The 24,251-nt window shown below is 41.4% G+C and overlaps 1 protein-coding gene across 1 annotated transcript in view; it reads left to right on the forward strand.

Annotated features, from left to right (window-relative positions):
- The first annotated feature begins 3,532 nt into the window (after window positions 1–3,532).
- Window positions 3,533–24,251, forward strand: part of TAF1B (TATA-box binding protein associated factor, RNA polymerase I subunit B) — a 49,041-nt gene continuing 28,322 nt past the window's right edge. Inside the window, exons 1-8 of the mRNA XM_032185772.1 lie at window positions 3,533–3,600; window positions 4,404–4,502; window positions 5,008–5,095; window positions 6,963–7,060; window positions 7,356–7,451; window positions 8,024–8,156; window positions 11,652–11,808; window positions 18,333–18,432. Coding sequence (XP_032041663.1) covers window positions 3,583–3,600; window positions 4,404–4,502; window positions 5,008–5,095; window positions 6,963–7,060; window positions 7,356–7,451; window positions 8,024–8,156; window positions 11,652–11,808; window positions 18,333–18,432 — 789 coding nt within the window. The 5' untranslated portion in view covers window positions 3,533–3,582. The remainder of the gene's footprint in view (window positions 3,601–4,403; window positions 4,503–5,007; window positions 5,096–6,962; window positions 7,061–7,355; window positions 7,452–8,023; window positions 8,157–11,651; window positions 11,809–18,332; window positions 18,433–24,251) is intronic.

A 24,251-nucleotide genomic window follows, 5' to 3' on the forward strand; every position in this document is an offset into this window, starting at 1 on the left:
CACTAGGGCCAGAAATGCATGTTAAAAAATAAAAACCTGAGAGCTGAAGCTGGACAATAAACACTAAATATCATGAGGCAATGCTGGGCTTGTCCAAGCTGTAACATTAAATTCATTCTTCTTGTTGCTTCCCTCAAAGCTCCACGTGGCTCAGTCCCTCCCTGGCTGTCCTCCCCTGCCAAGCTGCCTGCAAACCCTGTGCTCCATCAGCATTTCCCTCTTTGTTCATTCCTGTTTTCGCTTCTCACACAACTTTCTCTCCACAGCTTTGTCTCCATTGCACTTTTGCTTGGCACAGCTTTTCCCTTTCTGTGCTGTGGTCTCTTTTAGAGATCAGTTAGAGTAAATCCAGCTGGTTCAGATAAAAGCATCTCCGTCTTGTTTCCCTAATTTGTCTCTGAACACAAGTTGTGCCATGGAGAGACTTTCCTTTTTGGAAGGTGCAGAAATCAAATTGTGGGTGCTAATAACTAGGTATATTTGCTATAAACTAGAACCTGGTAGATCTGCCCTCTGTTCGTCTTCACAGTCTTTAGAGCAGCTGAGGTTGCATTTCTGCTCCTACTCTTTGTAGTAGGTGTCTGACAATGGGTAAAGTTTATATTGGACTCTTGGGAGAAACTCTGTTGCAGAAGTTCTTATCCTGGAGCCAGTACAATTTTGTGAGCAATATCCTGAAGGATAGGCCAAAGGACACGTCTTCCACTTCGAGATGTAATTTTTGCGTTTTCACATGTGGAAAGTCTGCAGTCAAGAGACAGAAATGTGATATCAGCAGTGGAACCCGGTTCATTAAAAATTCAAATCAATGGAAACAACAGGACATATTATTTATCTGAGCCTTGAATCAATCTGACTACTATGCATAATGATCTTAATTAGAAAAGTGAGCTGGAGCAGGAAGACAGTCTGTCTCCTGGCTTTGAAATTATCATACCCCTATCAGTATGCTTGGGTAACTTGTAATTAGGGACAAAGGTTACACATCATTTTATATGCTGAAAAACCGGTTTTAAGCATGTCATTTCAAAAAATATTTAAGAAATAGATAGAAGACTTGCTACCCCTATTATGCTTTGACTTTTTGCTACCAGATTACTAGTCTGCGCTAGTTAGTTGATGGTCTTAGGAAATACTAATAGAAACTTTGCAGTTATTTAGAGCCTAGATATGAATAGATAACTACGACCACCAATATTACTTTTGTACAACTTTCCTTACAAAGTTTGGTAGCTTTTCATATCTTTACTTCACCTGTAGAGTAAGTGTTTGTCCATTACACTGTTATGCCCAGAACTACACTAATATTGGTCCCCACGCAGTCCACCACACTTTCCTTCTTTTCTTCTTTATCTTCAGCTGCTGCCCCGGAGATGAAATGTTCTTATTTTGAACAATTGGCAGAGTCCTATGACTATGCTTCCTCTAATATTTTTTTTTGACCAGCTGTAATTAGAAAACAGAAGTCCTACCTCTGAGGTCCTGCCTTCTGAAAGCATCAAGGCAGTCACTTCCATGTTTAATTTAAACAAGTTCTTCAATTGAGTTAAATCCACCGATTTAATGGCCCGTGGCCCGCTCACAGCATCATCAGACACTAGCACAGCCCTTAGCAGGAGCGATGCCTGTTGTATCGCAATATAGCTGCTCTGAAGATTTTCAAGATAGCTTTTCATCTTAGAAATTCATTACAAGAAGATCCAACACATGAAATGGCCTGGCTTTCCCAGAACTGCATTTTCACAAACAAAAAAACATGGAAATTAAAATCACAAGTAGGATCTGTTTCATCAGAATATTAGCTCCGTTTCTGTGAGGCTGACAATCACCTCTTTACCATGTCAGGAATTATATGCATAATTCCTTTTAATGGGTGTTACAAATGTTCATCCCACACTGAAAAAAAGATCACAGTTGGTATGAGTAATAACTTTTTGTCTTGAACATAAACAGTTCCCCTCTAGCTCTGTACATCTCCTCCAACATCAATGTAACCACAGCTGTCAAGGGAGCCTCACCTCTTTCTATGTATATTTTAGCTTTAATTTTTTCCCATGCTTTCACTTAAAGGATTTTTTTTTTTTTTTAAAGGGGCATAAACCTGTTCTCCAATTTTGTGGGCAAATTCATTGCAATAACAGATCTCAGTGTGTTTAGACATCTGTAAACATTATTATTAGCGTACCAGAAATTAGAGACCTACATCAAGATCTGGGGGTTTGGTGGTGGTTCTTTTTTTTTTTTTTTTTTAAATGAAGGTGAATTTCAGATCATCTTTTCCCTCATTCAAGGATCCCCAAGCGCTTTACATAGTTAAATGAGTTCTTCTGGTCTCCTTTTGTAAAGGCAGTAATAGTCTCCTTCAACAGCTTCGGCAGGGCCTCCGGGGAACACGGTGCATGTACACGGGCAGGAGGATTTGAGGACACTCAGTGAAGAGGCACTGTGGTGGCCTGGGGGTAGAGGAGCTTGTGTCTCCACTGGAAGTGCACCATGTTCCCTCGAAGGTGAAGACTCCCTATCTCTTAATTGAAGCCCCCATGTCCCCTCAGAGGTGAAGCATCCACACATGTCACCTCAGTGAAGCGTGCCATGTCCCCTTGAAGGTGAAGTCCCCATGTCACCTCAGTGAAGCACCCTATGAAGGACCCTATGTCCCCTTGAAGGTGAAGCCTCCACTCCCCTTCTGAGGTGAAGTACTCATACATATCACCTCAGTCAAGCACCCTGTGTCCCTTCAGAGCTGAAGCCTCCATGTCCCCTAAGTGAAACACCCCATGTCCCCTCTGAGGTGAAGCCCCCATGTGCCCTCTGAGGTGAAGCATCCATGCGTATCACCTCAGTAAGAGTGCTATGTCCTCTTGGAGGTGAAGTCCCCACGTCACCTCAGCGAAGCGCATTATGTCCCCTTGGAGGTGAAGCCTCCATCCTCCTCTGAGGTGAAGCAACCGTACATATCACCTCAGTGAAGCACCCTGTGTCCCCTCAGAGGTGAAGCCTCCATGTCCCCTCAGGAGGTGATGCACCCATACATGGCACCTCAGTGAAGCATGCCATGTCTCCTCGGAGGTGAAGCCTCCATGTCCCTTAAGTGAAGCACCCTGTGTCCCCTCAGAGGTGAAGCCTCCTTGTCCCTTCAGGGGTGAAGCATCCATGCACATCACCTCAGCGAGGCACCCCGTGTCCCCACAGCGATGGCACATCCACATCCCCTCAGCGGGGACCCCCCCATGTCCCCTCAGTGTCCTTCTCTCCCCCCGGGGACCCTGTGTGCCCCTCGGCGAGCCCTTCATCACCCCCTCGTAGCCCTCACCCCATCCCGCTGCGGGATGGCGGCGGGACGGGACACCGGGCACTGGGGCAAGCGGGAGGGCTGCAGACAGCCGCCACCAGCCGTGCCCAACACCACGGTGCCACGGCAGGGGCCACAACCCCGAAACAGCCCCACAGGAGGCTCCCGGCCGAGCAGCGGGGCCGGAACGCAAGCAGCGGGGCTGGCGTTTCCGAGCCGGGCCGCGGCGGGGCGGCTCAGTGCGGTTGCCATGGTGGGAGCCCCGGGGCGGCTCCGCGGCGGCTGCCGGCATGGACGAGGAGGAGGCGGTGCGGCTCCGGGAGCCGCGGGGGCGGCTGCTGCGCCCGGGGATGGCGGCGCTTCCCCGCCGGCCCCTCGGGGGCTGCGGGCGGCGGGGGAGGGCGGAGGCGCCGCGGGGATGGGGGCGGCGGGCGAGGGCCGGGCAGGGTACCCTCAGCCCCATTGGGGTCCTTTCAGCCCCATGAGGGTCCCCTCAGCCCCTTTAGGCTCCCCTCAGCCTCATGAGGGTCCCCTCAGCCCCAGCAGACCCCCCTCAGGGAGCTGCCCGGCCCCAGCCCGCGCATGTGGGGCTGCCGCAGCCCCGCAGCTTTCCCCCTTTTTCTGGGGGTTTCCCTCTGTCCTCCTTCTCCACCCATTTTCCCTCCTCCCCCCATTTTCCCTTCTCCCCCAGTTTCTCTGAGGTGTAACCCTTCTCCCTGAGCCCAGCTCTCCGCCCAGTCGTGCACGCTTTCCTCCACATGGTTCTTCACGTTGCTGCAAGCTTAGTTTTACTTTCGCCTCTCAGTGTCTGCTTTCTGTCTTATTTTACTCCCTTTTCATTTCGGATAGGTGTTTTTTGCTTGTTTTTCATGCCATGCCCAGTGTGGTGTGAACTATTATCCCCCTTATACTAAAATTCACAAAGTATCTTGCCACCTTCTTGTTCAGTTATCTGCAGCTAACAGCAAATATCACTTGTTATCTCCACAAGCTAAGATAAAGGGCACGTGTTTACTTGTCCATAAATAATTTCCAAAGCTCTGCAGTAGCCTAGTAATAGCGTTACTTGTTGTATTTGGATGCATGTGAAACTATTTTTTTTTTCTTTTAGAGAGATTTCAACGAACGCTGCGTGCAGTGTTCAGAAGTAAACTGGGGCCTTACTGACGGAGGCAGGTTTTATTGCAGAACTTGCCACAATGTTACTGAGGTAAAAACCGAAGCTATTGACCTTCGAATAGGTTTATTTTGGTTGTTTTGTTTGTTTATTTGATTGTTTTATGTAAGAAAATGTTTGTTTGTCTGTTTTTCTCCTTGACATTAGAAGTTGAAGGCATTATCATGATTCTTCCTTTTTAACGCTTGAGTTAACACTGTTGCAAACAATTCTGTTCCTTCAAGTCATAAAGTCTAAAACAAGCCAGTGTTGGACATGGTGCTGCTGTAGCCATAGTGCTGGTACAATGTCTGGATGCCTTTAAAGTATTGCTTGGTTATTGCTGCACTTCAGTTCAGTGCTGGTGTAGGCAAACTGATGCACATCACCTCTATGTCCAGAATAGTCATTCTCTATTTTTGGTATTTCTGAATGAAAAGTGTCTGTCTCTTTTTAGTTTAGGAAAATTGAACCAATTCCTTCATTTTATTTTATAGTGGAGCAATTGACGCAAGTTAGGCCTGGCTTTTTCTTGCTAACATCCATTACTGTTTTGCAGAGATCTAGAGACGTTGTAAACACTGAAGTTACTTGTAATGCAAGAATACAGACAATCTCCAAAGGCTCAAGAAATCGAGGAAAAAGTGGTATGTATGTGCTTCTCTCTGTGTTCTGCTTAAGAATGACTGTACTGGGTCAGTTCAGTCAAGGTTCACCTAACACATTGTCTTTGACAGTGGCCAAAAGTAGATAGCTAGAAAAGACCAAGAGCAGAAACATAATACATGCCCCAAATGCTGTCGAAACCTTCAGCAGCCCCAGCTTCAGTGGCACAGGTGCCTCTGTGAAGCTGGTGGTGGATTTTTTGCGTTGAGCAGAGCTGTGTATTACTTACCAACACTTTGATTTGTGTAAGGCAATACTCACTGAAGATACCTATGGCATTCATTCAGATGTGGTGATCCCTTTGGTTCTTCCTTGTATGACTATCACAAAAGAGAAAAGTCGTCTCTCTTTGTAAGAGAGGTGTGACAGTGCTCTGACTTAAAGAATGTTAGTTCAGCTTGCGTTGAAGGTACTTGGCCCTGTGATCTACACAGAAACCGATGTGGATGAGACTTCATACAGTTAAATACCTAGAGTAAGGTAGTGCAGCGTTACATCTTCCATCCTAAATCACTTCTACACTTCTAATTTCATGGCTGAGAAGTACACTAGTCATTACATATGGTGATATGCTCTGTGTGTTACGGTGAGGCTGCTGCTGGAGCTATGAACTCATGCTGTGATGGCTGGGTAGTTGTGTTACTGTTGTGGTCACTTTCAAAGAGCAAAAATGCATTTCAATGCTGACTGAAGTGTGGGGTTATTTTTATCTCTGATGGGCTAACCTATCTTCACTGTACTGTGGTGGCAGTAGATTACTGTGTTACGTTGAAAAGAACAATTGTGGGAAAGTGAAGGGAGGAGTGAAAAAGGGAGCAACCTTAACATCTCCACCTGTCTCTATCCTTTATTGCTCCTAAAGTCTGATTTGTGTACTATTCTGAGCTTTTTACTTTTCCTTTTGGGGTTGTCATTAGCAATCCTCCGTAATTAAGAAATAAATCCTTACCTATGTAGAGTCCCTTCTGCAAGTGCAGTTATGTTACACTACGGCAGCTTATTTTCCTACGTTTGTAGGAGCAACTGGATCTCTGGTTACCAGATAAAGCTAATATCATAAAAGCAGGGTAGAAATTTTTGGCAGATAACTTCTAAGATGGTGAGAGGCAAGGTGCGATTGGAAGAAACAAAACTGAAGAACAGGTGTGGAGGGAATGCAGAGGAAATTAGGAAATGCAGACAAATTTTCTAAGGCCAAAAGCCTGTAAGAGGGACTAGCAAATATGGAGAGGTGAGGGTGAAAAGTAAATATCGTGCTGTCTGAGGAAATGGTGAATAGTTTGGAACAGGCCCTCTCCTTTCAAAATTAACCTTTTGCTGCGATGTGCTAGAAGCGTTGAATGTCTGAGAACCTTTCATTTAAGGTTGTAGGATTCAGTGAGAGACAACGGTAAAGAACAGGGTGATACTGTTTTTTTTTTTTTCCGTGACTTACCACTGCAACATAATGTATTCCAGTTTTCTCTGCTGGGAATGGGAAAGAAAAGATTGTATTTAATTTTTTTTAATGATAGGTTCTCAGCTATTTTAAAACTGGTCACTTGACAACTCTCCACTTGATTTCAAATGCCGTATTAGAAATTATTGTGAAACACATTATTGCTGGGAAATGTGCAGAGAAAGCACTTGTTCACTAATGTTGCTTCTTTTTTAAGACTGAATAAATGGAAGTTAATGGAATATTCAGTGTAGCTGGTCTTTGCTCTTGGATCTGAAGTTACTTAGTGGAGACATGTCTCTGTCCGGTCCTGGAATGAAATATTAAGTGGCAATAAGTGTGCATACATTGTTTTTTTTTGTTTGTTTGTTTATAAAGGAAATAAAAAGCTTTTTCGTTTTTTAAATTAGAGGAAGGCTGGGAATGGTACGTTTGTGAAGGCTTTCAGCTGATACTCAAGAAACAAGCTGAAGCTCTGGAAGCACTAGGAGTGTGTCCACAAATGAAGGTATGTAAAGATCAGCCTAAGTTCTCCACAGTATGAGTGTGCAACCAGAGGTGTTATTTAAAAATACTGTAATTTTGCAAGTGACTCAAATAACCCCCCTTTTAAAGAACTACTGAGTACATGTAAACAAACTTAATTTTCCTGGTAATTTTAAAACATGATTTATAAATTGGAGGTAATGAAGTCAGAGCTGGAATATAATTCAGATTCCTGAATTAGCAATTATGCTCTGTTCTCTCAGAAATTAATGGTTTTCTAAACTTTGCACTAATCACTGTCCATTTTCACTTACCAGGATGAAATTCTGTGCAATTTTTGGAGGCGTTACCTCCAGAAGAGCCAACAGGCGTATTGCGACAGACCAGCTAGTGAAGCTGTCAAGGCATTATCAGTAAGTGAAAAGCTCAGATCCCATGAGATGTGGAATATTTTTTTAAAGAGCAGCAATATAAACCTTTGTTTAAGCTACATATCTAGCTCACATTAATCTCATGAAGAATATCTTCTAAATGGGGTACCACATGTCTGTTTTTTCCTTCCATTTCAAGAAACAAATACTTCTGAATATGTGAAGTTGCTTATTTAAACATGTTTTTTTTGTCTTGGCATACATTGCATGTAGATAGAGCAGAGATTATAATAAAAAATACATTATTCCAAAGTTACTTATCTCATCAAACTTTATAAATCACCTACTTTCTGGTTATTGTAGCAGACTGGAATGTAATGGGATCACTAGAAATCTTTTTTCTTTTTTTTTTTTTTTGTCTTGAGAAATATTTTAAAAATATTTTTGTAGGCTTTCCTTACACACTGGTGATTCACAAAGCAAATTAAATCCAAACTGTTCACATTTTAACTTCATTTACTGTAGATCTTGCATCTGTTATTGCTTTATTTTGTTTACTCAGATTGAAACAGTAACTAATAGTAGATAATACTGAGACTTATTTACAAAAACAGGTGTGTGATAGCAGTACAGACATGGATAGTGAACCCGACAGACCTAGCCTCCTTCACTTGTTGTCTCTCTCTGAAAGCGATGGAGATCTACAGACAGATTGCAGCTTTGCCTCCTCAAGTGGCAAGGTCTCAGGTAGGAGCAATGACCCGAAGTATCTGGAAACTGTTTTAACTGTTTTTGTAGAGTTGTACATACATCTTACGTGTAGTTGTGTAGAACAAATTGGAAGAACTTCTTGACATGTGGTTAGAAAGTGCAGTTTTCAGTCCTATTTGCCTCTACGGTACTTCATATTCTACCAGAAACAGAAGACTTTTTATTATTTAATTTTATTTCCCCTTCCTACAAGGAGATGGAAGTTGAACAGGGCCTGGAAATGCAGGAGGAAGGTATTTTATAACCAGATTGCTCCACGTGTCCTGTTTGCAAGGGGGAAAAAAAGTGCTATTAATCTACAAAGCTAGATGTTCACAAACAAAAAAAGATGTGGTGCTAAAGAATAAGCACTCAAGCTAACAGCACAGCTGTCAGTCACAACTTCCAAGTTAAAAAATAGGAGCTGGTTCTCATTTCTTTTTCTTCTGGATATTATGGTGGTTGTTTTTTCTGCGTGTGTGTGTCTTTTTATTTATTGTTTTGTTTTGTTTTTCCCTATGTCCTTATTTACCTTTCTCATATTTTTCCTTCGTGTTTTTGGTATTTCTGTATTTTTTGTCCCTGCATTCTGTTTACTGCTTCCCCTATAGCCTCTTTTATCAAAATTCTTCTTGTAACATTGCTTCAGTTTCTTCTTTCTGCTCACAAATCAACTTAAAAGCATTTACATTTGAATGAACATGAACATTTGAATTAAAATGTTATAGAAAATTGGAGCCTTCGGTGCTGTGCAAGTGTAATGCCAGACAGTGCTGCAATGTCTGCTACTGGAAATACATTACAAGGCATATTTGAAAAGTTTTGCTTGCACTCTAAACTTCTGATTCTTTGTCTTTTTTTTGCTTTATTCTTTGCTTACATTTTCCTTCTTTGTCTGTTTCAATGTTTATTCTTCCCATGTTACATGGTCGTGGTCCTCTCTCCGTCCTATTGCTGTTCTTCTGTGGTATTGCCTGCCTACCCTCAGAAGAATGCAATCTTGTTCTTTCACATTTTTCTCTTTTTCATAAAGCCCAGAAATGATAGAAAGAGAAACTTGATCTGCAGCAATTAGAAATGTTGAGAAACTTTAAAACTTCTGAGTAGAGGTAGAGGTGGGGAAAAATGGTGCAAAAAATGGTGACAGTTTTTTTCCAATGTAGTGCAAACACTTTTCATCATATTGCACTAAAATGAGAAGATTTTTAGGTAAAGAATTTGTGTGTTCATACACATTGCAGATCCTGAGTGTTAAACACATGCATGTTGTGTGAATAGGAAAGAATTCAGTGAAGTACTCCATTGAATTTTCTTCCCTTTTTTGTCTCTAGAGAAACTTGTTTCTTCCTTGTTACTTGTGTCTCTTATTATTTAGAATAATTTATAGAATAATTTAGAATAATATTTTAGTTTTAGAATTGTTACATAGCCTAAAGATAGGCCACACTTTAACATGTTGTTCTTGGTTGGTTGTTTCAGAGATTGAATTCACCTGTAAGTAGCCATACCTGTTCCACTAAAAGCACTTGAAGCGGATAAGAGCTTAGTGGCACTAAAAGCACATTTTGGAGAAATAAAACCTTCATAGAAATTGTTTGTATATTGAAATTTAACACAAGAAATACCAGATGTAATGTAGTCGACCAGAAATTATTAGGAAAATTCATAGGTTTCCCCTCCTGTGCTGTTTTTATTGCTACAGATTCAACACTCTCTTTATTTCCTAAGAAGCTTCTCCAACATTCAAGTGTTTTTTTGTATTTTTTTTTTAATTTTATTTTTTTGTTATTTTTGTGTAGGGATAATAGCAAATTCCACCGAGTAGAGCGCTGAGATATTGCTAGGGAAGCCTATTAAACCCTTAAATTATTAGCTGCATGTAATTGTGTGCTGTCATGCCTTGCATAAGCTGCAAGAAATAAAAGGAAATTGTGTGCCATCATTAAGGCCACAAATATAATGAGGATTATTCTAAATTGAGTTGAATGTGAAATTAATAATGAAGCTTCAGTCACGAAGCTGCCTTTAAGCACATGCGTCCACGTAAAAGGTGAACCTGTTGACTAAAAGGATTAGCTGCTGCTCCTGCCTTTATTCTCCAGCGCACGTATGCACAGCAGACATCTCAGGATCCTCTCACTACACCATTTCTTTGCACGAGGAGCGTGTGTGAGCTGGCTCTTTTAACTTCTTGCTGCCTCCCTGCTACTCCCGACAGTGTTTTAGGAGCCGGTAGGTGGCATCAAAGCCTAATTCTGGCTCAGAAATGCAAGATTTGCAGTTTTCCTCTGTGGCAGTGGGCTCCACACCTGTACTCGCTGACCACTGACACCTCACAGACCTGGCTGTCGCCCACCGGCGTAACCACGGAGCTACCAAATCCTCTGAAGTTTTAAATTTATTTTTTTTTCAGGCTGCTTGCTGTGGCCCTGCAGCTCCCAGCTGGCGAGCTGGGGATCCAGCCTTCGCTGTTCCTGCCCGAACAGGCGAACAGCGTGTGGGAAAGCAGTGGGGAAAGCCTCCACAGAGGCTGGTGTTTTACGTTGGTGTGCTTTAAATACAAAACATTTTCATTTGTGCCGGCTGCTTCATGATGAAGCTTTTCTTTTTCTCTTCCTCCTTCCCTGAACTCCAAGGTTTCACTGCCGAAAAGGTTTCCAACACATAAGTCACTCCCCTAAATTAAATTTCTCGTTGCTGCTTCTCATTTTTTAATGATTCATCTCAGTAAGGATGTAGGGAGGTGTTGCTTGCTTTGTAGCAGGTTTTTTGTTTGTTTGTTTTAACCCTCTTTACCGTTTGATGCATTTGTGTTCTAAAGCTGGTTTTCTTCATTTAATTTAGTTGTTGTTTTTTTTAAATAATACCTACATTTCCACAGCTAGAGAACATGTGGCAGATGGATACGCACCATAACTTAAGTAAAGTCTCTGCAGTGTAGACTCACTGTACCACAAGTCACAACTAACTTTACCTTTCAAACTTTCAGGTGCTGAAGTTTAAAACTCTTTAAATCCCCACCTCCAAGGTATTGATTTAAGCACAGAGAATTTGCCCTCGTTTCCCCACTGCTCCCTTATCTATCAAAGGGAAAATAGTATTCCCAGCTCATGGTAGTTGTATGTCGTGTAGGAGTTAACAGCTTCCTCGAGCTCTCCAAGTTTAAGTGCAGCTCCCACTGAATGGTCTGGTTTTGAGTGAGGTTTGTCTGAATATGATCCAATGTCTTCATAAATTGCTATTTCACTTGATTAAACAGGTTGTCCTCTCACATTATGGTAGATGAATAAATTACTTAAGCTGTTTATTAGCGAAAATACCTAAACTACCAAGCTGCTGCAAAGTAAAGATTTGAAAATGTGACTAGTTGCCGAACCATGGTCTTTGTACGCTCCTTAATCCTGTGTTCTGTACACCAAGGTTGTGTGTATGTCATATTAATTACTCATTTTTTTCCTTTTTTTTTTTTTTTTTTTTAAACATAAACCAAAGAATGTACCTCCGTGTGCTCTGGATCGGTAGATGGTAGATTGTATTTAATGAAGAATCAAAAGGAGACGCTGAGGATGTCGATGCCAATGACCCTTTCGTTCTGTTACATGGCATTGCTCTGGCTGAGAGAACCGATGACATTATCTGATCTCTTAAGGTATGAACAGTCTCCAGTGAAATATTTGTTATAAATGTCTTATAAATAATATATTTTTTTTTAATTAGAGCTTTACTGTTGCCCTGTTGGTTGCTTGCTCGGTAACAGTGAGAAGTCTCCTACGTGTAGTTTCCTTATCTTTTATCCGATGTAATTTGTGAAGCTGCTTAATGAGAACACTCCTCCATTGCTTGCAGTGAATCTCAAAAACCTGTAAGGGTTTGGTGCTCAAGAAGCTCTTTATCCTTCTCCTCTGAAATTTCTTAAGATTCCTTGGAGGTGTGTATGGTCACGTTTTTGCTATTTTTGCTGTTGTCAGCATGCCAGAAAATGAGTAGCTGTTCCCCAGGACTTACGTCAGTGTCATCCTACAAACAATGCCAGCAGTATACAGCGATCTGGAAGGCAGCTAGGCAGCTTCACGCACGGGAGTGGGGACGCAGAAATTAATATAAGAAGCCCTTCTTTGCCGTCGTATCTTTTTATCTGTAATCATCAGAGTTCGTAATAATAGAGCTGTTAATGTAGTAGATGTAAAATGTTCTAACAGCAGGGTTTGGTGCTAAATATGGGGATCATCAGGCTACTGCTGACAATGCAACTCCCTTCTACCCCCTACAACATGGATATGAACACGCTCCTTATTTTCGGAAGGAACAAAAATTAATTTGTCAAGTTTGTTTTGGTTGTTGTTGTTAGTGATAAGTACTTTAAATCAGGCCTAACTAGCTTGCATTCAGGACTTCTTGGGGTTGTCTTGGAAGACCTTTTTGCGTGCAGACACTCCTTTTTAACAAGTGTTGAAATGGTGGATATTTCTAAAAAGATGGGGAAATTTTTTTTTTTTATGTTTTAATCAAAACTTAAAGAGCAGAAAGATCAAGTAACTGTAAGTGGGCAATCCGAGGTGCACTGGAAGAAAGAAAAGGAGAAACCCATTCAAGATTCATTCAAAATGGCAGGTTTCAGTTCTTTAATTTTGCTTTTTCAAATCTATAACCTGTAGGTTAAAAGACAAGGTCACATATATGGTACACATAACTAGTATTGGTGCTGAAAGTCTGATTGACTTATCCCAGAGCCTTATCTTCCATAATGGCTTTTCCCCTCTGTACTGCTGACCCTCCTACCACTTTTCTAGCTTTGTACAAGCTTTCTAAGAACAATGGGCATTGAAGAACACTCTTCTCTGAGTATTTTTTAGAAAGGAGATGTTTCAGTGTCTTGAGTGTAAAATGAGTTAAGCTAAATTATTTCGATGTTAAACAATATTTAATCCTCTGATTTAACTTTAGGGGGTGGCCGTTGCCTTCATCAGTGATAATCACACAAACTTGTGTGTTTGCATAGCTAGGTATGCTGTTGCATAAAAGATGCTTGTAAAATGTTCAGCAAAATGCCACGGTGTTCAGAATTCGCACTGCAATACAGAAGTAAATACTGAGTAGATTAAGAAATAGTAGAAATCAAAAGTAGCTTTCAATACACAATTTATTACTGACTAGTATTTCCCTAAGGACATTTTGCAGGAGTCAGAACTACCCTGGCCTACTCTGTGTTTTTTATCAGTGATTAGAAAATTAATATAAAAATCCGGTCTGATAATGCACGTATATGGCAAAACTCCAAGTAGTAAATAACAGTTACTAGGATGGAGCAAACGTTGCACAGTAATAAAGAATTATTGCTTAGCACATCCTGTTGGGAGAGAGAAATCAAATATCTGTTCTTGGGTCTGTTCTTTTTACCTTGGAAACTGTTTCTGGAAAGCATCTGGGGTCATACTGGGCAAATACGTCCTCACACGTTCCTGTCTTTGTATGATACTGTCTTTTTTTTCTTTTTTCTTTCATTTCTTTGTTTTAAAAAGTGAAAAAAGGAAGGAAAAAAAGGGCAGAACTTGGCTGGAGTGTTGATTACATATTAGTGGTGCATTGTTGTGTTTGGCACTTCAAAAGCTGGGGACTGCAGGAGGGAGCCAAGCAACTGGTGCAGAACCTGGAGAAACATCCTATGCACTGAGATCCTTCAGAGCTCAGCACAATTTTTGCTTTTCCAGCAAAAATGCTGGAAAAGGAGAGAAAAAATCAGATATTAAATACAGCAGAGAGACATCATCAGAAATTAATAATTGGAAATTGAAATAAGAAGATTTGAAAGAGAACGCATCATTTAATTTAGGTACAATGTATGGGTTTAATATTCTCATAAGTGCATGAATCTAGTGGGCAATGACTTTAAATGCACTGAACATACGACTGAGTTAAATGCAAAAAGTGATGCTTGAAAGAATGCCATTTGTATTGCAAAGTTTTACAATGATACGATACTCCTATAAGGCTGTAATTACATTATCATGCTTCCCTCCCTACCCTTAAGGCCTTTGCCTTTCACGAGTTTGATGAAGAAGGGGAAAGAAGGCTAAACTGCAAGAACTACCATAAGGCTCCTCTTTTCTCCCTTCTGAATATTTAAGTTGAAAAAATGAGACAAAAATGAGACATCTTTGCATGCAGCAGGATACGCAGATCAAAATAGCAGCAGAGCAGAGATGAAAACCACGCAGAGAAAAACATGAAAGATTCAGCACTGCCTTTTAAATCTTTATAGGCAAATTGTGTTGTTTAAACCACCTGAATTACAGCAGTGCTTAAAAGTTCTGCCTCCTTTCGTCCTCAGTTTGGTTTTCTCCCCACCTTGAAGTCAGCTGACTCCTGCTCCTCCCTTGTGACACATGCTTAGGCACCATGCTAGGGCAATCTGCCAGTTTTTAAAGGATTTACAGCCCCAAAAATACACTCCTCCTTGCTGCTTGACACACTTAACAGAAAAACACTACAATTACCTCCTCCGAAAGGCACACTTTGATTTAAAAATAACATTTCAACAACCTTCTGGTCTGGTCTGTAACAAATTAAATCCTTTTCCATTGCGAATAATCTCACAGTGCTCGATGCGTGGTATTTTATTTATCTAAATAATTAATAAAATTGTGGGTCTGCAGGAAAAAAAAGAAATCAGGATGCTGGACTCGGTGAGGCTGAGAACTAATGCCTTTCAAATGAGGTTATACCCAGCTACGCTGGCAAGACTGAACTTGTAATCAGTTTGTGGCATTGCTGTGTGGCTTTAGCAGATGCATCATTTCCTCGTAGTATGCAGAGGACGGAGGATTTTTTTCACACTTAGGCCTGACTAATGCATGCTGCTGCTGCTGTAATTACGAGAGCAGGGACTGCCTCCCGTGTGTGTGCCATTCAAGTTTTCAAGCACTGTGCTGATACAACGTAGTCCTGCGAGTGTTGGGATGGCCTGGCTGTGAAATGACAGGTTTGGAGGAAGAGCAGGCAGAAGAAACTGTTCTCAAGTGCTGTTCCAGATCTGGGCTTCTGGAGTAAGTTTTAACAGCCTGAATCATCAGTACACTGTATTCATTACAGGGTATTGATGCCGTTTCAGGTATTTTTAGAACATAAAAGCAACTCTTCACCTGAGAAAAGAGCACGTTTTTTGTGTAGGGACAGTCATTCCAGGCAGGTTCAGGAAAGATGTCGTTGTTGTTTTTTTTACACAGTTGCAGTGCTTTGACATGAGAAGTTAAATTTGGACCGGGTGATCTTAGAGGTCTTTTCTGACCTAAATGATTCTATGATTAAATTTTTTAACAAAGAAACAAAAAACACCCCGCCGTGTTTGCAGACATCTCTCGTCCATTGCGGAGTAAGGACGTGCTTCTGCATAAATATTGCTGCCTTTTCTCTTGTGGGTGCCAGCACTCACCCCCCTTATGGTGTATTAGTTGACAGGAGATCAGGAAAATAATTTCTGGTTTTGCATGAGAAGGTTTCACTGGACATTTCAGTGCAGTGTGATTTGGTGCTCGGCTGTCCCTTTCCACCTCGTGGCAGCTGTGTCTGGAAATCTATCTGGTTGCAGTCAAACCCTGGAAGACAAAAGCCCAGTTTTCAACCTAATCCCCTGTCTGAAAAGTCCCACAAGTGCTTTTGTCAGCAGGGAGGAGACGGGAGTGTGATGCGGAGGACAGAAGAGAGGGTGGGATTTCCCATTTTGGAGGCAGCAAGCTGTTAGGGTGGCTCACCTGCAATCATAACTGCACCACACCCTACGGCCTTGATTGTTTGTCCTCTTCCAGCTGCTGCTGTGCTGGCTCAGGAGGCCGCCGCTCTCAATTTCTTGGTGCTACCTCCTCAGATCTGGCAGCTGATTGTGTGATTGCTCCTTACCAAGGGTGCATCAAAGCTTATGTTCAGCTGAGGCAGTAATGGGACGCTGTTGCTGGAAGGGGGAGGTCTCGCTTCCCCTCTCTGCTCCTGCTTTGTGATGTCTCCCCTTCCTCCTGCCAGTTCTGACACTTTTTGAAGCCACCCATGAGCTTTAGTTTGTTAGAAGACAGGAAGCACACACCCAGCTTTTCTTTTTTCTTGCAGTAGGGCAATGGGTTTTGCCTGCTGTTGTGAGTTAAATTTGTGGAAGAGGAAGATAAGCAACAGGAGGAGGGAATCACAGCTGGCTACACTGAGCTTTTGGGTTGTCTCAGTCCACTCTGTGAAGCCATCCCTCAGATTTCAGTGCTTCAACTCATTGCTGCTGACCTAAAGTGAGCAAGGAGCTGTCCTGCAGGCTGCTCATCAGATCAGGCAGGGTGGTGAGGACGAGGAGCAGATGCTGGGTTTGATGCTAACCCAGCAAACATGCAGAGCAGCGCACGTTTCCATTCGGGATGCAGAAATGCTACTTGCACAGGTTGTTTCTGCCAAAAAAAAAAAAATAGCAAAATGTACATCGCACAATTTGATATAGGAAGGACCCTTACCTCATTTAAGAGGCCAATATGCAGAGCTTTGAAATAAAAAAGTATTAGGCAGCGTGGTTGTTCAGATTGCTGTAACTTTGCAGAACTCCTTATAAATGCTGGGTTTATTCTAACTGAGAAACAGGTTTGATTGAGAGGCACTTTTCATTTTAATATCACTTTAAATTCATTTTTCTAATTAAATAGAGCATTCAGTTAAAAACATTTTTAAAAAGGGTTTAACCATAACCTTCTCCCACAGTAACTGGCCTTTATATAAAATTGTAGTCAGCTTCCAAGCACGTACCCCGTGATATGCAGCGAGTGGTGGTGGAGGTGCAGTGCTGGAAGAGGAACGGTGAGTCCGTGCGCTGCAACAGGCTGAGGATGGGGCTGAATCATCAGCGAAGACATTGCTCTGCCTCGTCCTTGTTTGTTGTTGTTGTGCTTTTCCTCTTCAGATGCATTTTGTTTGGCAGCCAGAGATTGCTGTGCTCTGCAGAAGCTGGTCTGTCTGCCCGGGGGCTGGGTCTGACTCGGGCTGGAAGCCTTTAGGGACTGCCCCGCGCCGGGAGCAGGAGCAAAGCCCAGCTTGGCAAGCACAGAGGATCCTACAAGGGGCTTGTGGAGTCTGTAGGCTAAGACATAGCTGGTCTGCCTCGCAAGATCAGAGAGAGGGATGTTGTGCAGAAGGCACAGCAGGCAGGAGAGAAAATTGTTTCCAAATCTCTAATATTATTTAAGGAACAGGGTCTGGTCTGCTTGGTGTTAACTCATTCCAGTTTACATTACGACTTGAACAAAATCGTTCTGGAGAGGAAGAGCCATGAAGGCAGCTCTAACTCGGTCCTGTGCGAGACCACTAACAGGCATCAGTCTGGCGTGAGAATAGTGCCTGTTCCCCTGCAAAGATCCGTGCTTCTTCGGTGCTTGCCTTGCCTGCTGTAAAAGCCCACTAAGATGCTGGATAAGAGCAGGGGTTTCGTGTGGTGGTGGCTTTTTACTGGTAGGTGTTGTTAAATCCCATCAGATCTGTTAAATAAATAAGTAAAAACTAAAAACAAAAATCCAAAATATTGTTGTAAACCATTTACCAAAGCCAGCTTTTAAAGAGGAATTACTTCAGTTCAAACTCAAAATAAAGGATTTTGTATTTTATGAGTGTACAATATCATTTTTATTCCTTCTAAAATAATACTTTTTCTTAATCAGACTACAGAAAGTAATTAACTGAGTTGCACTTCTGTGTACACCTGCATAATTTTGTGACATCCCTCTTACCATATTTTGCACTCTAACCTCCTGCAGCAGAAAGTGTTTCATCTCCAATTTGGAAAATTTACTTAAAGCCTTCAAATTTTGAAAGAAAGCTTCCATGCCACTCAAGGAGGCTTAAGGCAGTTTCAAAAATGCAGTAGCTGAAGAATGTGCAGAACAAACTGTATGCAGGCGTGTTGATTGTAAGCTCATTGCCATAACAGTGTCATTTGTCAGTCATACCTGAGCTTGAACTTAAAGGCCTGTTAAATGTTTGAACTGGTTTTCATACGGTGGAGTATGTAGGGGTGTAGGACTTCAGACAGAATTTCTTAGGCAGCATAAAGCTGATGTTATTTCAAATCAGATATTGATTTGTGGATTAATTTTAGAATAAACGTACTTTTGTCGTAGTAAATATTATTTTAATTTGGTCTTCTTTTTTTTTATGCAGGTTTGTTGTTGAAGGTCACATTCCGTATTTGAACGTTTACCAGGATTTTCCAGAGAAGATGAAATTATATGGCCTTGATCTTAGGATCTTCTGTGTCGAGGTAATTTTTTCCTTAAAATTATAGATTTTTTTTTTTTTAAGTTATTTTTTGTGTCTTTTTGGGTAAATGTACTAATAAATTGATGAAATCTATTCTCACATTGTAGAGGTCATGTTTCACATTTTTATTGGAGACTGCAGAAACCATTGCAATCAGTGACTCTGAACTGTTTAAGCTTTAATTAGCCTTATTAGGCTGATTACCTAAGTTAAAACAAAATCAGTAAGTACTTGTGGAGAAAAAGGTATTCAGCACTGCACTTGGAACATTCAGAAATAGGACTTGGCTCCATGTCTAAGGGCAATATAATATCATGTCTCTTAAACTTATTTGTGTAAAATCACAAGAATTACTTTTGCTCAGTGTTGTTTAGATACCATCTTCTGTTCTGTGTCTTGGTGTACTGGTTGAAATACGTGAAACCTAAAATCTGCATGAGGGGATTACTGACCTTCTGGAGGCTGTAAGGCGAGAGACAGTTTGAGTAAAATGTAAATTGTCCCTTATTTAGGATTACTGCGTATTCTGCTGATGGTTGCCCACTGGGGTTTGTGTTCCAGGAAAAAAAAAAAGTTAATTACGGATTGTTGAGGTGTGCAAATTATACATTAGCTTTCAAACACAGAAAGCAGCAATTCTGCTGACAGGAAAAGGTGGGTTTTCATCTGCTGGAAGGTGTGTGTAGCCAAGGTCCTCAGTGATGCTGCTGCAAGTAATGTTACTGTTCTCCAGCATGTGGCTTTATTCAACAGGTCATGAGCTGTTCAGAAGCTAATCTGTAAAATCTTTCTCTTAGACCTTTCCATAATAGAAAAGATTCATCAGGTTGTAAATTTAGAAATTGTGGTTGTAAATTTTTTTAACCCTTAATTCTCAGTCTCTCTGTCCTTCTTTGTCTCCATCCTGTAGAGATGTTGTATAACCTCTCAAAGCGGTTACATAAAGCTCTGTTTTTTTATTTAGTCAGGCCAAAGTACAAACAAAAATCACAATCCTACAAAATACAGGTAAAATGTTCATACAAATTGCGACCCTAGAACTTGTACTGTGTCTCAGAGTTGGAGATCTGATGTACAGAGAGATGACGACAATTACCCATTGAAGATCTACTGTGTATTTTTGGGATGGAGCTGTTTCTGGCCTGGAGTATCTGATGCCAGTCCTGAAGCTGATTTCATTAGTCCCTGTTAGCTTGCTTGCTCCCAGAGCTGTAGGTTTGCATTATTCTGCTGTCCCTCCATAGCACGCCTCCACCTCTGGTTGTATAATGGCTTGGCATGGAGCTGGATGTCACAACTGGAGACCCACAAGCTGGTCAATTTAATCTCATTTCACCTTTTATATGAAAGAGGGACTATAGCCACTTCACTCTCTGTCTGAAACATACACATAGCATATACATACTTCAATTTTTTCACAAACTGGAAAAAAAAAAAAGTTATCTTCGTTTGATTTTTGACTTAAAGATTCATCGTGAGTGATGTTATCTAGTGTGATGTGCTAGTTTAGCTTGCAGAAGATTGCATCTGATGTAAAAGCTGAATTGGTGACCTGTGTGTGACAGAAAATCTTGCTTTTCTCTGATCCTGATACTTGCTTTCTCCCCTGCCCCTGACCAAAGTCTGAGTGGAAACACATACTAATCATTTCTTACTTTTGTTTTCATTACGAGGCATAAATTCTCTAAGCTTGATGTCGTGCAGTTTGTTTTCCAGCTGCTGTAATGTTGCAGTGGATTTCTCTTTCTAGGAATATCTGCTCCCTACTCTGCCTGAACTGCTCCTTTAGTAACGCATCCACGGCTTTGTTTGGTTTTAACATTTTTGCCTATATCACTGAGCGAAGGATTGCAAAAACAAACAAAGCCCACAGTAACAAACCAAACAAAACCAACAACCTTCAATCTGCTCCCTACATCTCACGTTCCAGAGCTGATCCTGCTGCTCGTTGCAGCACTGAGATCACCGGTAGCTTACTGCATCCAGTTTTGACATCAGGGCTTTGAGACATTCAAGAGACAAGGTGATTGTCCCGGAGCTGTAAGTTGGATTGTGTAATGCTCCCTTCTGCAAACACAGCCTGCATTCTTTTCTCCTTGGTGTTCTGTATATAATATTCTACAGGCAATTATCTTCAAAAAAACTTTTTATCAGATTGTGATCATCACTAACCAGGCAAGTCAAGGTGCTTTAATGTCATTATTTGTTTTGCTTCAAGTCTGGCGAATGTAAACTGCAGACATTTAAAAAAAAAAAATCTAGACATCTGACAAGACTCTTCATGATGTCCTTTTATTCTCTTTTAACCAATTTTTACTGTGTTTGTGTCCTGTGCTAACCTGCTGCAATGCAAATTTTAATCAAGAAGTCATACTAAGTGTTATTTTATCAGTTCAGTGCAGATGAATCTGAACTCGATAAGGCTCACCTCACATATAGACACTCTCAGTGGCTTAAAAGTCTTTTTTGAGAAACAATTCCCCAGATACCCAAAATACACTGGACTTGTACAAGGTTGAAGTTATCATAGCTTTAGAAAAAAAAATAAATGCAACAAATACTACGAGGTGAGTCACATCTACTTTCTATCTGTGTAGTGGTGTGTGTATGTACACAAAACATTTTTTTAACCTTAGCTCATTCAGTATTATTATTATTTTGTATGCATGGAACGTGACTAGTCTCAGGCTTTCCAGCAGATGGATTTCAGTGCTGTGTGTAATACAGGCACGGAGTCTCTATCGCTGCTAATTTTCTGCTGTCCTGCTTTCAATCTAGCAGTTGGGGAAGATCAAAAGCTGCAGCATCTGTCATACAAGGAGAAGTTGAGGGAGTTGGGATTTTTATCCCTGAGAAGAAGAGGCTCAGGGGTGTGGAGCTGTGTGTAAAACCTGATCAGAAGGAGTGGGATGGTGTCAGACTCTTCTCTCTGCTGCCCAGTGAAAGGATGAGACTCCATGGGCATTATTTGAAACACAGGAGCTTCCATTTAAACATAAGATTTATTTTTTTTATGTGGAAGGGTGACTGAACACGACCAGGCTGCCCAAAACCATTGTGGAACCTGCATCTTTGGAGATGCTCAAAGCCTGACTGGACATGGTCCTGAGCAAGCTGCTGTATTTGGCCTTGCCTTGAGCAGTGGCGTGGGACTCGGCCATCTCCAGAGGTCCCCTCTAACCTCCAGCACGCCGTGGATCTGGTGGTGCAGTGTGCCTTGGGCTGGCAGGAAAGTCCTTCGTGAGCTAGTAATGGACCAGCTAATAAGGAGGGCATAATTTGTCATTCTGTCCAGACTGAGCTTTATTTAAAATACCTGCTACAAAGGTTACTGGTTTTGGTAACCCTGTGTGCAGAGCTCCGGGTGTAATTGCCTCATTTAAAACAAAAAGAAAAAGAAAAAGGAGAGAAAAGGAGCCTCTGCCTCTCCGTATCTCCGTATCATTCATTGTGCTGCATAACTGTTAGATAAATGTGCCAGGTCTAGGTCTAGCTGGAGGTGAGTACTACCTCACAAGTATTTTATAAAAGATAACAGTACTTTATTGAAGAGCTTTGTGTTAAATGGGAAACGAGTTGTTTATCCATATTCCAAATACATGCATCTTTCCAATGCTCGCCTTTGTACACCTCCACTTGATTAGACATCCTATTCCTCTATTAAAATCATCTGTATGGTAGGAGGTAGCATCTGATAAAGGGGTTTTGCCTAAATGTACAATCAGAGGGTTTGTGGGGCTAACAGCAGCAGCAGCAGGAGGCTCCTGCTCAGCTCCTAATTGACAAATTCTGAGTTCCCAAAACAATAAAAGAAAAGCTAATATCTATCTTATGCTGCAAAACTGCATTTTGGTAAAGCTGAGTCCATGTGCGCTTATCCCTGTGATAAAAACTGTCTTATGCATCAAGAAAGAATACAATACTTGTAGGTTTTGTTGGTTTTTCTATGCAGATCAAGGTTTTTTCTTCCTATTTGCAATTTGTTTCACTGCACTAAATCACTGCTGATCTTAAGGCATATGCCAATAATTAACACACGGTGATGAGCAGTCATCTTTTCTCTTTTAGGTAGATACCATCTTTGTTTCCTTCGTATTGCAGAGAATATCTGCTTGTTTAAAAGCCTGCTAGTGTAAGACTTCCAGCTGGTTTGTAAATTAGCAGCAGTAGGTATGAAGGTGTACGGCTAATTGGATTTCAGGTTGTTATCGATAGGATCTCTCCTCCAGTGCATCTCCACACGCATTCCTTCTTCCATTTCTACTTGGAGTAGGGATACATCTCGAAGATACACCCCCTCTGTTTTGCTTTTAGGAGTTTAATCTGTACCCTCGTATAAAACTGATCACAAGCATCTGTTTTCTCTTGAGCTAGCAACAGCTTGCCCTTGCTGGAGGTCTGTTTTCCCTTACATTTCTGACTCAGGGTCTGCGTACTGTATCAGCTGCTGTGTAATCCCTTTGTTTGTGCCTTAAAGCTGCTTCTGCTTTGCTGTCTCAAGTCTACCTGTAGCTTTCATTTGTAAAAAATCATGAGTCTTTGGCGTCTTTTACCCTTAACGCCTCGCAGATCTCGTGCGTGCGCCCAGAAATGCTTTTTGGTTTTGATTCTCGTGTTCTTGACGCACTCGCAAACCTACGGGTAAGCAGGTCACTCCCATGGCTGTTGGGCAACTCGATTTACCAAAGTATTGGAGATAACAAACACGTCATTTTGCAGTATGTGCTGTGTGGAACAGGATAGGTGTAGCCTCATAAATATCTTTCAGATCCTGTTGTCCCGAAGAGCTCCTGGAATGGGCTTCGCTGTGGATGCGCAAGTGGCTGGACTTGGCGAGGGGCCAGACGCGTGACCTCAGTGAGGTTCCCTGCCTTCAGCCTCTCCGCCACCACTAAAATAACTCCTTTCTTCCTAACCCTAGTGAGAAATACTCTTTTTTTTCTTTCTGAGGGGTGGGGTGCGAGGAGAAAATTGAACTCAGTGGGTGCTTGTTGAGTTGTGCTCAGAGCTGCCCACCAACCTGCCCTTGAAGGTGGAAGGAATAGGTGGCTACCTCGTTCCTCTTTCTACCAGTTCTGCCCTGGAGTCTGGTGATGAAGTAGCTTCCCTCTAAGAGCCCTTCTCTTCCCGGCCCCTGAGACTGGTGTTGGTACACCTTGTAGTCTAGGAACCTCTTAAGTTAGTTCCTTTTTTGATTTAGGATTTAATTTTGTTCTTATGTCTTCCTTTTTCTTTTTTTAATAATCCTCTGAGTATTGTTGACTGTTATAATAAATTTATTTAGGCAGTTTTGACCTTGTAACACATAAACATAAATACCCAGCTTAATTTTTGGTTGTCTTAGTATGCATTATTATACTTTACCCATCCTACTGCTGACTTAGCTTTATTAACAGAGGCACTATTTAGGTGAAATACAGAGAGCAAATATCTTTCTATTTCCATCCCTTATTTCAATCCATAAATAATTCTTACTGTTATTATTCAGGCCTCCATTATACAGAAATTCTTTCTAAACTCCTAGGTGAGAGGGATGTTAGCATCTTCCTTCCCTTTGCCTATGCAAAATTTGTGAATTTGTCCAGGAAAAGCGGCAGCAATACATTGTGTTTGTCAGAAAATAGCAGTGGACAGGGAGAATCATCACAAAATTCATGGGATTTTCTCCCACCTTTACCATTTCTTCCTATATTACACTGCGTTGCTATGACTTGCTCTGCCCATACCAGATTTTTTCCTTTTTTTAAATATATTTCATTCCAGTAAGTGTTTTTCTTCATTTGTACAGTGTTTTTCTATATTTGTATAGTTTCATCTTTC

Source organism: Aythya fuligula, chromosome 3 (assembly GCF_009819795.1).
Source record: "Aythya fuligula isolate bAytFul2 chromosome 3, bAytFul2.pri, whole genome shotgun sequence".
NCBI lineage: Eukaryota > Metazoa > Chordata > Aves > Anseriformes > Anatidae > Aythya > Aythya fuligula.